Source organism: Coffea arabica, chromosome 2c, assembly GCF_036785885.1.
Source record: "Coffea arabica cultivar ET-39 chromosome 2c, Coffea Arabica ET-39 HiFi, whole genome shotgun sequence".
Taxonomy (NCBI): Eukaryota; Viridiplantae; Streptophyta; class Magnoliopsida; order Gentianales; family Rubiaceae; genus Coffea; species Coffea arabica.
In genome coordinates, this window is record NC_092312.1 from 15,424,399 (window position 1) to 15,438,724 (window position 14,326).

A 14,326-nucleotide genomic window follows, 5' to 3' on the forward strand; every position below is an offset into this window, starting at 1 on the left:
ACACCGCCACTCCAAGCGTACCGGGAATTAAGTGGGATTCGACCACTTAACCTTGGAGTTCCGGAAGAAGCCCAAGACCAGATGGTCTCATCATGATTCTTTTGTTTAATAGTTTCCGCATAAAGTTGCTGCTTTTAGAAAGTTACGAAGTTTGAGTCGAAGCTTTCTTCCATTTCACTCAACTTTTTTGGAGATCAATTTTTTAACCTAATCTCTTATTCCATTTCTTTCCATTTTTTCTTTTGTTTTCTTCACACTTAAAACCCAAACGCAAAAAAAAAATAGTCACTTTTATTTTCTCTTCTTTTCTCTCCATTTATAAACTTATGTGTCATCTTAATTGGAGGAAGAAGGGAATACTGATATGATAGTATTAGTCGTGTAACATCTCAACTTACAATTTTTTTTTTTCATCTACGACTTTTGTTTTATAATTTTTCTTTCATAAAATGAACATGGTAGCAGAATTTAAGTGCATATTTGCATAATCAATTAGCAACTTGGCCAACGTGCTTATAATTGTTTCCATCATGATTCATGAGCCGAAAGTTTTCTTTAAAAAAAAAATATATATATATATATATATATATATATATATATATATGAGCAGCATATAACACATCTAACCGCATCATTTTTTTTTTTTGGCATTTTCATGAACAAATTAATATGGTAAATTTAGGATGACATTAGATTTGTTTTTTTCTGTTTAAGGTAAGCAAGCCTAAATACGAATATATCCTGTAATTCTTTTAAAGTGAATTTAGGATTACATTAGTTTGACTCTTGGGTTAACCCATGCAATCCCTATTACCATAAAAGAAATTAAAAAAAAGGAAAGAAAAAAAAAAAAAGCGTTGTGCCTTTTCTCCCTCCCTCGTCATCTCTTTTCTCTCCCAAATCAATGACCATCAGGAAGGCCCATTGTCTCCGGATGATTTGTTGTGGCATTTTAATATCCGTGAGTTGAATTCGAATTAGAGTATATGACAAAAAAAATTAAAAGTTAGGAGACAAATCTTCCGGTTTTGATTTTATTTTTCTTGTGCAAAATTATGTTGGTTGATAAGAAAGACATGCAATTCAAAAACAAAAAAAAAAAAAACATACATCACAAATTTATTTTTAAATTATTTATTTATTTCAAATACATCACATAATAAAAAAAAGTGCTATATTTTTTTCCCAAGTAATGGGTATCCAAACACCTCGAGACCAGAGTGTGTTTGGTTAGAAAGAAAATATTAGAAGGAAATGGGGAGAAAGATTAGGAAATTGTTTGTTTGTGAGTTTTTTTCTTTTTAAAAGCAGAGAAAGGTAATAGAAGGATTATATTCCTCTCCAACACCTAGAATATTTTCATACCAAAAAAAAAGAAGGGATGAAATGGAAGAAAAAATTAACCACTTTTACAACCAGTTATGAAGTACCATATTTGTCTTTTAAACATAATTTTAAAAAAAATGGACACTTCAATAAAAGACCAACATTTTCCATCAAAGACTCCCAAACAACATGGGTAGAGTTTCTCCTATCTTCTTTTCTATTCTCTTCTCTTCTTTTCATTTCTCACTAAACTTTTCTCTTCTATTCTTTTCTATAAGTCTCAAATTGGCCATGAACTTCCAATCAACTTGAGAAAGAAAAAAATTTGTTTTTAATTCAATTTTTTTTAAACCCTCGTAACATATCATTTCTCTTATTTCATCTCTCTGCTTAATTCCCAAACAAGGCCTTATTGTTGCATGACTAAAGGTCTATTTGATAATATAAAAAAAGCGCTGATTCTGAATTTTTTCAGACATTCAGATGTTTTGAGTGTTTGATAAATGAAAGTCCATTTGCGGAACTTCTTAAGTAGTGCTGAACTTGTGTGTATTTTTTTCAGCACAAGAATCCTAACTGAATGCTTAATTCTGTTAGGAATTAATAGAATTACTTTAATTACCTTATCTTATCTACCAAATCTACCCTTATTTGTTAATTATGTTCAAAATTCTTATTTAGTTAAACAATCTAATATTCTCTATCTAATGATTTTTTATTTCTTTTTTCTCCCTTTTGAATGATTTTCACATCTTCTCCATACTCCTCATATAATATATTTCATCTTTTATATTAATTTGATTTAAAAGTAGATATTGTCATTTTCATACCTAACATTTTTAGCTAATTAAATCATATGTTCTATTTTTTTTTTTGGATGAAAATATATAAGGGCAAATTTGTCAAATTTAACTTATTAAGCATTCAGTTATAAATGTTTATCAAACAGTATAAATAGGTTTAACATTAAAATTCAGACATCCATATATTTCTTTTCAGTACTTAAAATTCAGCAAATTAATTGTTTCAGTATTCAGATTTCAGAATTCAAATTCAGTTTTATCAAATGGAGCCTAACCGTACAAAACCGTAGCATTCTTTTCAAACGAGCTTGGTTGAGACATGCAGCGTGAGAGAGGGCTAACTAAGACCCGTATCTCTCGAGGTTTGGTATTGTAATTAAGAAGATGTTAATAATATTACATTGATTTTCCTTGTAATGTTTCATTAAGTCAAATTTATTGTTCGTTCTCATCATTCGCGTTCGATGACTAATTTTTTTCTCTCTCCATATGGAACCATAGTCTTTGAGTAATACACTATTTTCCTCCTTAAGGATCCTTAGTCGTTAATATTTCAAAATATGACCCCTAACGAAATTGAGCGGAATCTCGATTGATATATGGATCCCATGCGTAGTTATGAGTCTCATGACAATCATAATTTACATTTTCCTTAACCACGATAAAATTCATTAGATTCTTTAAGAATTAATTTTTTATATATTAATAATGTATACATCATTATTATTGGATGTATAATAATTCATCTGAATTTAAATTTTTGTTCATGTGTCATGCATTCAACCGTAATAGTGTATACACCGTTAGTGTGTATAAAATTTACTCATCTCTTAATACATTTTTTTATTTTATTTTTCTAATTTTTCTTAATCATCTTTGGTATTAGAATCAGGATAATCAACGGCCGGTAAGCAAGCACGGGTGATCCATCCAACGCACGTGATCAGTTAGATGGATTCATCAATTTCTCCTCGTAAAACCACCGCACGTTTTCCACCTTTACGTCGACGTCACCATGATTGAGGGCAAAATTTCCCGATTAGGCCGAGGCACACCTAATCACCGTCCGATTTCTCACCCAAGTTCCCTCATCCGTCGATCTTCTCTTATCCTCAATTTCACCCCCGGCAACCCTTTTCCATCGTTTCCTTCCCTTCAGTCACCTTTCTCTGCTGCCTGCTACTATTACTACTACTACCGAACCCAGAACTGAGAAGAAGATCCCTTCTTCGAATTATTCATATTTTTCTTTCCTTCCCGAATTTTCTACTGCATCAAAACCCCTCCGCCCGTCCCCTCTCTCTCTCCCCACTTGGTCCAAGTAGTCTGGTAAGTGTTTCTCTCTCTCCTATCTCCCATTCACCTCTTTACTCTATTATCTGTGTCTTTTCTAATTGTTTTAGTCATTTCGTGAAGTCCCTTATTATCCTGCGCAAAACCCTAGGGGAAAAATTTCTAATCAAATTTAGATCTAATCGAGTAATTGCTTGTTCCATAATGATATATGTGTTGCACAATTGAAAATGTTTGTGTATGTTTAGATTAGCTTTTTTGTTCTGTTATATGATTTTCGCAAGACTTAGGTTTTGCCTTTTCCCCCCCTGATTATGGATTTGAATATTTGTTTCAGTGAAACTAGGGTTTCTGAGATAGGGTAGGCATGGAGAATGGGGTTGGTGTTGTTGATGGGGCTCATTTGGGAGAGAGGAAGGGTGTGGAAGAGGAGGAGGTTAGGGGTTCTACAGTAGAGGAAATGCCTATGATGGAGTCAAATGAATTGAAGGAATCCGAGGGGGATGATGAAGTGTATGAGGAGGCTATTGCTGGAGATACACCGAGAGTTGGTTTTGAGAAGAGAGTGGTCAGCGATGGTGGGAATGATGAGAAGCTTGAGGATTTGGATGCAGGAAGTGAGGCTGAGAAGTTCGAGGAGGCAATTGGGCTTCCAAGTGAGGATCGGAAGAATGAACCAGGTGAAGAAGGTTTTCTGAGCGAGCAGAGAACTAGTCCTGATGGAAATTTGGAGGAAAAATCAAATGGGAGGAGGGACAATGAAAAGTCGGGTCTTTTTCCTGTAGAGCTTCAGAACGGTGATCATTTGCACTTTGATGAAACATTGGCTCATGATACTGTGGCTGATGTTGCAACTGAACAGCAAGGGGACCAGGGCCATGAACCATTGGGAACTCAAAACGCTAATGAAGTCAAAGGAGGCAATACTGGTTCGTTGCCAGAGGTTGAATCCAATGGGGACATTCTGCATCAAAATAATGAGGGTTCAGAAGAGAATGAAACAGATGGTGTTATGACAGCTGGACATCAAAATGACATGTTTAAACAGCTCGAAAATGCTTCAGCAGGCCTGTCCTCTGAGCCTCTGAATCATTCAGCTGAAGAGCAGGATGGCATTCCAACCAGCATGGCAAAAGGGAGTCAGGATTTTGATGACAAACCGCATGAGGTCATTCTAACTCATAGTGTTTCAGCTATTGAACATCAAGAAATAATTCCGAGACAGCAAGATGATTTACAGCCATCTTTGGAGGAAAAGGCAGAAAATACTGAGTTTGAAAGGTCATTTGCTTCACAAGATTCCGTGGTAGAAAAATCTGAAAAGCTTGGTGTTAGGTCTGCTGGTTTGTTAGCAGAGAGTTTGGAGGGACCTAAGTCACAGCTTCCAGGGACAACTGTTGATGATTATGAAGCTATGCTTGATGAACCTGAAAATAAAGATGAGCATAAGGCAACTAATCAAGCCATTCTGCAGAAGAGTGCTGATTTTGTGGCAGAAAGTTCTGGTGGTTCTCAGCATGATCTTGTGAATCCAAATGCTAGTGTCTCTGAATCTGTGCTTAAAGAGCCGGAGAAGAAACATAAAGATGAGGAATACGTGGAAATGAACCAATCTATTCTGCGAAATGAAGGTGAGGATGTAAGACCTGCAGCGAATGCTTCAGCTACAGCTAGATCCTCGAAGGCTTCTCATCCTGCTGGACTCGGACATTCTCCCTTGGGGACCAGAGAACAGCAAGTCAAACCAACAGCTGATATTCCATCATCCTCTTTGGGGTCTGCAACTTCTGCTCCTGTGCCACCTCGTCCTGCTGGGCTTGGGCGTGCTGCTTCACTTTTGGAACCTGCTCCCCGTGTTGCGCAGCAGCCTCGCGTCAATGGAACAGTTTCCCCAATACAGAACCAGCTAGTTGAAGAGCCAACGAATGGGGAAGCTGACGAAACTGATGAGACTCGTGAAAAACTTCAGATGATACGAGTAAAATTTCTGCGTCTTGCTCATAGACTTGGGCAGACGCCACATAATGTTGTTGTGGCGCAGGTCTTGTACAGACTAGGATTGGCTGAGCAGCTACGGGGTAGAAATGGGGGTCGGGTTGCTGCCTTTAGCTTTGATCGTGCAAGTGCTATGGCTGAGCAGCTTGAGGCTGCTGGTCAGGAACCTTTGGATTTCTCCTGCACAATAATGGTTCTTGGAAAAACAGGGGTTGGCAAGAGTGCAACCATCAATTCCATATTTGATGAAATTAAGTTTGGCACTGATGCTTTTCAGTTGGGAACGAAGAAGGTTCAGGATGTTGTAGGCACTGTACAGGGGATCAAGGTACGGGTTATTGACACTCCAGGTCTGCTGCCTTCATGGTCAGACCAACGCAAGAACGAGAAAGTCCTCCAGTCAGTCAAACAGTATATTAAGAGAACACCCCCAGATATCATTTTGTATCTTGATAGATTGGATATGCCAAGCAGGGAATTTGGTGACATGCCACTGCTGCGGACAATTACGGAAATTTTTGGACCATCAATATGGTTTAATGCTATAGTTGTTTTGACTCATGCTGCATCTGCTCCTCCTGAAGGGCCCAATGGTACTACCACAAGTTATGATATGTTTGTAACTCAGCGTTCTCATGTTGTCCAGCAAGCAATTCGCCAGGCTGCTGGAGATATGCGCCTTATGAATCCTGTTTCTTTGGTGGAGAACCACTCAGCATGCAGGACTAACCGAGCTGGGCAAAGAGTGTTACCAAACGGCCAGGTTTGGAAGCCTCACTTGTTACTGTTGTCCTTCGCATCAAAAATTTTGGCTGAAGCAAATACACTATTGAAGTTACAAGATAGTCCACCTGGAATGCCTTTTGCTCCCAGAACAAGATCACCACCTCTACCTTTCTTGCTTTCTTCCCTTCTTCAATCAAGACCACCTGTAAAGCTGCCAGTGGAGCAGTTTGGTGATGATAATGACAGTTTAGAGGATGACTTGGATGAGTCATCAGACTCTGAAGATGAATCAGAATATGATGAGTTGCCACCATTCAAAGCGCTGACCAAGGCCCAGTTGGCAAAACTTACGAGAACTCAGAGGAAGGCATATTATGATGAACTTGAATACCGGGAAAGGCTTTTCATGAAAAAGCAGTTGAAGGAAGAGAAGAAGCGTCGAAAGATGATGAAGAAAATGCAAGCTGCAGCAAATGATATTCCAACTGAATACAGAGAAAATGTAGAAGAAGAGATTGGTGGTGCAGCATCTGTTCCGGTACCTATGCCCGACTTGGCATTACCTGCTTCTTTTGATTCAGATAATCCAACTCATCGGTACCGTTATCTTGATTCGACCAACCAGTGGCTTGTGAGGCCTGTCTTAGAACCTAATGGTTGGGACCATGATGTTGGTTATGAGGGGATAAATGCGGAGAGACTTTTTGTGGTTAAGGAGAAGATACCAATATCTTTCTCTGGGCAAATTTCAAAGGATAAAAAGGACACCAGTCTCCAAATGGAGGTAGCCAGTACAATCAAGCATTGGGAAGGGAAAGCAACTTCTGTAGGGTTTGACTTGCAGTCGGTGGGGAAGGATATTGCTTATACACTACGAAGTGAGACAAGGTTTAGCAATTGGAGGAAGAATAAGGCAGTAGCTGGTTTCTCGGTAACACTCCTAGGTGATATTTTGACTGGTGGACTTAAAGTTGAGGACAAATTGATCGTTAATAAGCAAGGTCAGTTGGTTGTCTCTGCTGGTGCCATAATGGGTCGTGGTGATGTTGCTTATGGTGGAAGTTTGGAAGCAACACTGAGGGACAAGGATCATCCGCTTGGGCGTTTCCTAACAACACTTGGCCTCTCTGTCATGGATTGGCATGGGGATCTTGCTATTGGATGCAATTTGCAGAGCCAGATCCCTGTTGGGCGAACTTCAAACTTAATTGGTCGGGTTAATGTTAATAACAGGGGATCTGGACAAGTTAGTATCCGTGTGAACAGCTCAGAACATCTTCAGATAGTCTTGATTAGTTTTGTTCCTCTCGTCAGAAAGCTGCTTTCTTATTATCAGCCTGTGCAGTATGGATAACTATGAAAGTCAATGCTTTATTTTCAAATCAGCCATCGGTTGTGGTGGATAACTCTAAAATGGCATTGTGATGAGCATAGAATGTGAGTTATTTTTGTTTCTTGTAAGGTTTTTATATGTGTTGAGCATCTTGTTTTCTCATATATTGAACTGCAGTATGGACCAATTGCTCTCATAATTAATTGCAGAAGTACTTTACTCTGTGGAAATTGACACTTGCATTTGCTGTTTTGATTGAATTAATGTCATTATATTGTGTAAATGCTGGTTTCCTGGCTTTTATTAAAGCTTGTGATTTGTGTTCATGGAGGTGTTTCTCTCTTGCTTCAATTCATATAGATATACAGTGAAAGCAATCTGATATTTTTGGGATGAAGTAATGCTGTCATGCATTATCATGTCTTGTATTCCTCGGCATTGGAACTGTCCTTATTGGTCTAGTCTGGTGTACAATGTACAACTTCATGTAGGATGGTTCGCCCATTATGGCACTTCTCTGAAACTTTCTCTGGTAGTTCTGAGATGGTTTGGGCAGACTGTTCTATTAATTGAATCTCGGTTCACAAACCTGTTAGTTCCTTGCTTCTGTTTATTGGTGGATGTCTTTGGGTTCTCTTTGGGGATAGGAGGATATACAAGGCAGGACATCTCTCAATCTGCTTCAACCTGCACAACCCCCAATACAATACTCAGTCAGTCCTAACAAAAGTTAGTTAATTGCTTGAAGTGATGTGTATATTTGTCTTTGTGATGTAGAAGGCCTTTCTGTTTAAGATATCTTTTATGTATGTAGGTTGCTCGATTGTGCTACTCTTATTAAGTATCTTTGTTCATTCCAGTTTTGTGTATAGTATGTTAAACACCCAGTCAACATTGCAGTCATTGATAATATATCTCATCTTGCTACTAAACTACCTACCAAAACATTTTGAACAATGTACAACCAATTTCAATGTGAAGTTCCATTAGCAAAACCTGTGAAAAACTGAATGTTAGGAAAAGTTTTTACCCCAAAAGTTAAGCTTTACGGAAGTTTTACTCTTAATAGAATACAGACCCAAATTTGTACATAGCGTTAGTGTCAAGAGTGCTCAAGTATAAACAAGCTACAAAATTGAAAAGCTTCCAGGTTTCTTGTTTGTGTCAACCACATAGCTGGATTAGTTGAAAGATTGTGGAAGTTGAAACTTAAAGGCTAAGGAGAACTTAAAGAAGAATTTCATACTGAAACTGTTGTTTTAACCTAGTTTCAGAACAGAAGACTGTCTCTTATTGAAGTTGGGTCTTGGGGCGTAGAGTATGAAATGAGACAAAATGGTAACTGGTTATATTTCTAAAAGACTCGGGCTAGACTGGCTCTATACACCAGGAAGCTGTTGGCCTGGTTTTAAGAGCAGTGAACACTGTTGGAGCTGTTCCCTTTGACTTGGACATGTTGCAGTTTGCAGTGTCTGAATGTTGGTGATTTCCATTGATATTTTTCTGCTTGCTTCCTTCATCTAGACTTCTAGCAGATTGATCACATAGCTTCCTATTTCTACGGTTTGTGCCAATGTTTTACTGTATTTGTGGTGGGACATGTAATGTGTAATTAGCTATTCCTGCAATTTGTATAAGATTAGCCTACCTCTATTTTGCAGTCAAAAGTGGCATGGGATCTAAAGAATCTGTCGTTCATTTGCTTTCTATGAATAGTAGAAGACTTTGCTGTTTGCTTGGGTTTTTACTCCATATTTGTATATGTCTATGAAATTCAAGTGGAGGTTTTTCCTTGTGCCTTTTGCGAGGAAATCATTCTTATATGTTGCTTGTTTCACTTTTTGGTTTTCCAGTACTTTTTTTGAGCACTTCTCCACAGTAAGGCTAGTTAGCTTTTAGCTGAAATTATTCTCTGACAATACCTAGATGCTGCAGATTCATATTTTGTCCACAAGATAACCAAGAACTTAGGACTCGTATGACGAGCAACACCAGCATTAATCCCGTAAGATTTGGCCATTGCATGATGAAGACGTGAGCATGACCACTGGGATGGCCTGTTAGACAGTCTTTTCATTATCCTAAACTCCTTCGAGCATGTAAATTAGTCCCCAGAATGTCTTTCGTTAGTTTACTATTCTTAGTTTCGTTTTTCAAATCATTTTGGGGGTGTAACAAGACAACTTTATACATGATTGTGGTTTTACTATATATAATAGGGTCAAGTTCTCCTTCGGGGTTAGATTGCTGTATCATGGTCATTGAGGTTTTCCAAGAATGTAGCTTATGGACTGTGTTTTGTAGTTTTGTTACAGTAAGTTTCTTAGGAGAAGGCAGAATCCAATTCATCTATAAGCAAAAACGACTGCATAGGATCCATTGAGAATATGTTACTCGTATTTGACGGCTCATAATTTCGGCGGGGATCTGCTGTAGTCACGTTCCAGATGCTGTCAACGGCTGTTTTTTCTCCTGCACCTTAGTAAATGAGCCACAGATGATTCGGGCCTATCCAGTTGATGTAATTCTTCTACCAGTCGATGTGAATTCGTATATATAATTTTGATATAATCCTGAAATTTATCCATTTATACGTTAGAGCATATTCGCAATTATATAAAACAGTATGAGTTAACACTAGATATTGGAGTAGCATAAAGATTACTTCGATCAGATGGAAGTAGACAGAATTTAGCTGAAGAGGCCCGTTTCGGATTTGCGGTTGTTTTTTTAACATGCGCCATGAGAAGTTGCATTAGGCGGGCACAGGACTCGGACTGCAAGAGAGATAGATGACTTGTCGGGCTCTATGACGGGATGTCTGAACCCAACGAACGAACCTAACGATGATGTTGTCTAAATGACAAATTGTCATCCTTGCAATATGTGGGGCAAAAAAAAAAAAAAAAAGATGAAAACACAATAACAAATGTTTTTATGCCATTAGTATAAAAGTAATACAAAGAGAAAAAAGAAGAAAGAAAGGTTAAGGAAAATAAATAATAACAAACAATGAAGGCAGAAAAAGGAATGAAAATAGGTGGAAATGCTCTCTCTATTAGCTGAAAGAGACCAAACAGATAGAAGTGGGGAAAAAAAAGAAAGAAAGAAAGAAAACCCTTTCATACTTGCGCCGTTATTTCAGCCATTTCAGTCCGGAATAAAAGAAGAAAAAAAAAAGTAGTAGTAGTACGAGGAAGAGGAACATAGGAGGAACGAATGAATGCCATCGCTATCAGGGTCAACAATGTATAACGAGAACGTGGTACTCAGCGATAGCATTAAGGGTCGTAGCATTGGAAGTATAGGTTTGTGCAGTGGCTATTCCGCGGGCCAATCGGAAAACCCCAGAACCACCCAGTATTGGCAGCTCCCTGTACTGGTGCAATATGGGATCGCTGCCTAGAAGGCTGAGGGTGCTGCCTTTGAACTTGCCATGGGTGAATACCAGGTTCAGGATCTGAATGAGTGAAGTTTCCTCTTTCGATACCGAACTATACATACCCTGGGCATGACCTATGATCTTGGAACTGGGGTCCGGTCCCAAGGTCAACGGGTCCTCGAGGACGAAAGTTGCGCCAAACAGTGTTGGTGATTTGCTGGTGATGTTGGCTTGAGCCACTTGAATAGCGGTGGGGTTCTGGGCAGTTATGTTGTCGTGAAGGTAGAAGTGAAGCTTTGTCAGCTTCTCCTTTGCATGAGGAAGCTCTTCGAACCATTTCTCCACCGCCTGGGGACTTTGATCAATGCTGCTGCCACGAGCCAATGGCATTGCCACGCCGCCAAACATTACCGCCCACCAGAGCATTGCAACCACTGCTGTCATCTTCTTCGTCTTCATGCTTATAAACTTGTCCATCCCTCTACAAATGGTCAACTGATGATTTCTCTCCTCCTGCTCAGCTCAGTCCTGCGACCTTTATCAATTTTATTACTACTAAGATTAGAAGAAGGGCGGCCATCTGGTACTATTAAATATCTATATCTATATCTATATGCATTCAGGAAGGAATTTTTAGCAGAAACCCTTTAAATGACTTCTAAACTTCTCATTCTTTTTTCTAGATTTTTGTATTTATTTTAATACATAAAATATAGTGGGTTATAACCCACTTTATCACTCATCAATATTCCCACTATCTCACTCTTATTATCCCACTAGTGTTTTGACCCGTGCTATGCACGGGTTATATTTCAAATCAAAATAATATTTTATATATTTATATATTGTGTTACAAAATAATAAATATATATAATAAAATTTTTAAAGAAATGCATGCTTAATATCTTGAAAAAAATTGTAATTTATAATGATTTACATGATAAAAGAATTGTTAACGCATTTAAGGAGAGAGTTAGGTTGGGTGGTAAGGTGAGAAGAGTTTTCTAAAAAAAAGTCAATTTATCAATATCCAAACAAAACATATTACTATGTTATACCCATATATCAAAACTTGTAATACAAAAAAATAAATTATAACCAATTTATTTTCTTCCATTTTTAGAAAAAAAAAAGATCTTTCTCCTATCTTGTGCCCCTAAATTTGTTGAATGTATTTCGATTAACATTTTTCATAAACTTTAACGTATATTTTAAAGAAAATTCTCCGTACTATGTGTTTTTAGTGTTCTTAAAATTATTAAAAATCACTATCATTTCTCTCTTTTCTTATACGCCAGTTAGTCATCAGATGCCTCCTACGACTTTTATACCTTCTACCATGGTACCACCCTTTCTATTATTATTATTTTTTTGTCATCTCTGTCATATCCCTGCAATCCCTGTAATCCATATTTCTTCTTCAACCTTTCCTGCTACTTTTTAACACCTCACCATTTTCTTCCCTCGCTCCTCCCCCTATACCTAACATATAAATTCATATTCCTACGATTCAATATATTTAACTTTACCTATCATAATAAAAATATAAAATTAAAAATTAATTACAATGGTTGCAATTATTAGTATCTAAAAATGGAAACGAAAAACTGACAATATCTATAATATCCTCAAGTACTACAATCAATTCATATATATATATATATATATATTTTAACATAGCAAATACATATTTATATATGAAGACAGTAATAAGAATACATAAAATAACTAATGATATCAAAAGTTATCATTAGTGTTTGGGTTTTACACTCTTATTCAAATCTAATGTTAAATTACAAATTAAGTAGTATTTTAAGGTTGAATGTTCTACATCTTTCTCTTAAACTATAATATTACTTTTTTAAAATTTTTTGGTAGAACTGGTGTTGTTATTATCATTATTTTTTATCAAAAATGAATATTTCAAAAGGCCAGTGGTACTTTGTTTTTTATTTAGTGATTTCATAATTTAGATTTCATGAATGGTACCATTCTTGATTTTTTAAATCCACGACATTATTTCCTTTTTGTTTTCTATTTAATTTTGCCCTTTTACTTAGGAATGCTAAGTTTAAAGAAAAAAATATTATCATTTACTTTTTTACTTTTACTAAGTTTGGCAATATTTTATTTTTATTTACCCTCCCACTAATAAACTTCAAACCAAATTCCTATATAAGCGGAGCTACTACTTTTTTAAATTAGAAAGGCATGGGAGCCACTTCTTACTTAAGAAAATGTTATTTGCACTCAATTTTTTATTATTTGCAATTCCATCATTTATTTTATCATATAGTCTAATTATTGAAACTTATATGATCAAAATGATTATTGGAATGTGAATAACAAAAATTGAGTGTAAATAATCTTACTTATTTAAATTAATAAGAAAGCATGAATGGATGTTATATTTGTTATCTTTTCTTATGGTCTTATGGAAGTTTTAATTGTTGTAAAATTATAAATAACACAAGGCAATCGAAAACGTGATGGGTTGAAGTTCAACACCCCCTTAACTTTATATTTAGCTGCACTTTACCCTTCAACTTTACATTTAGTTGTACATTTGTGATTTTTTTGAAACGTGATTGTAATTTGCAAAACTCATTTGTAGGGGTGGTTATAGGGTTAGTTTGGGGATAAATATTTTTTAATTATAAAAATGTAACATTGTATTAAAATAGCATACGAATAAGCATTTGTCTTTAATTATGGAGTAAAAAGGATTTAAAGTATAAATAACAAAGTATAAACAGTTTATGAAGTAGATAGTGGAAATGTTTTAAATTTTAAATTTGATTGGTGATAGGGTTAGTTATAACCCACTACTTTTTATGTATTAAAATAAATACAAAAATCTAGAAAAAAGAATGAAAAGTTTAGAAGCCATTTAGAGGGTCTCTGATAAAAACCCCTTCCTCAATACATATAGATATAGATTATCTTAACTCATCCTACAACCACTCCTATAAATTTTCTATTCCCACTATCTCACTCCCACTCTCTCTCAGTTTCTTATTTGTTTTTGGTTCTCTATTCATTTTGTAAATGTATTGATTTTGTTTCTTTTATGAGCAGTAGTAGAAGATATTATGTGCAGAGATTTCAGCAGAACTCAACCTTCTTGCGAAGAATTTTGAAGTATATTCTTGCCAGCTTAATTTTTCAGGTCGGTCCCCTCTGTCTTTTAAGTATGTTTTGTTTTTGCTTTTCTTTTTGTCATGAATGATATTGCATTGATTTTCTGATCATCCATTATTTCTGAAAATTTTTTACAAAATCCTATAAACGGTTGTTTGCTTATTGTTACACTATAAAGCAAAGATAGTCAATAGTGGGATAAAGTATGAACACAAAATCACAATCACATTTCTAACATAAGGTATTGGTTGCTTATATAATTGCGGATGGTATAGGTTCATGATTGAGGGTTTTATTATTTCTAATATAAATTGTATATTATAAAAA

General features: G+C 36.2%; 2 protein-coding genes across 3 annotated transcripts; one reads left to right on the top strand and one right to left on the bottom strand.

The window, feature by feature from the left end:
• Positions 1-3,072: 3,072 nt before the first annotated feature.
• Positions 3,073-9,718, top strand: LOC113726270 (translocase of chloroplast 120, chloroplastic-like). 2 transcript variants are annotated; one of them, XR_011839033.1, is made up of 3 exons: positions 3,073-3,458; positions 3,760-7,580; positions 9,412-9,718. XR_011839033.1 is itself a non-coding variant. In XM_072074527.1 (2 exons), exon 2 carries the CDS (start codon positions 3,790-3,792, stop codon positions 7,495-7,497), a length of 3,708 nt encoding a protein of 1,235 aa, XP_071930628.1. In that variant the 5' UTR covers positions 3,318-3,458; positions 3,760-3,789; the 3' UTR covers positions 7,498-7,706. The 2 variants fall into 2 exon arrangements, 1 of the variants encoding a protein (XP_071930628.1); XM_072074527.1 differs by lacking the exon at positions 9,412-9,718 and having other exon boundaries at positions 3,318-3,458; positions 3,760-7,706.
• Positions 9,719-10,515: 797 nt separating this feature from the next.
• LOC113728637 (dirigent protein 23-like) lies at positions 10,516-11,378 on the bottom strand. The gene has a single exon (XM_027253023.2). The coding sequence runs from the start codon at positions 11,333-11,335 to the stop codon at positions 10,718-10,720; it is 618 nt and encodes a 205-aa protein (XP_027108824.1). The 5' UTR covers positions 11,336-11,378; the 3' UTR covers positions 10,516-10,717.
• Positions 11,379-14,326: the final 2,948 nt, after the last annotated feature.

Bases quoted from the DNA above. Each gene is read 5' to 3' on its own strand.
- LOC113728637 (XM_027253023.2), bottom strand. From the start codon at position 11,335: ATGGACAAGTTTATAAGCATGAAGACGAAGAAGATGACAGCAGTGGTT.
- LOC113726270 (XM_072074527.1), top strand. From the start codon at position 3,790: ATGGAGAATGGGGTTGGTGTTGTTGATGGGGCTCATTTGGGAGAGAGG.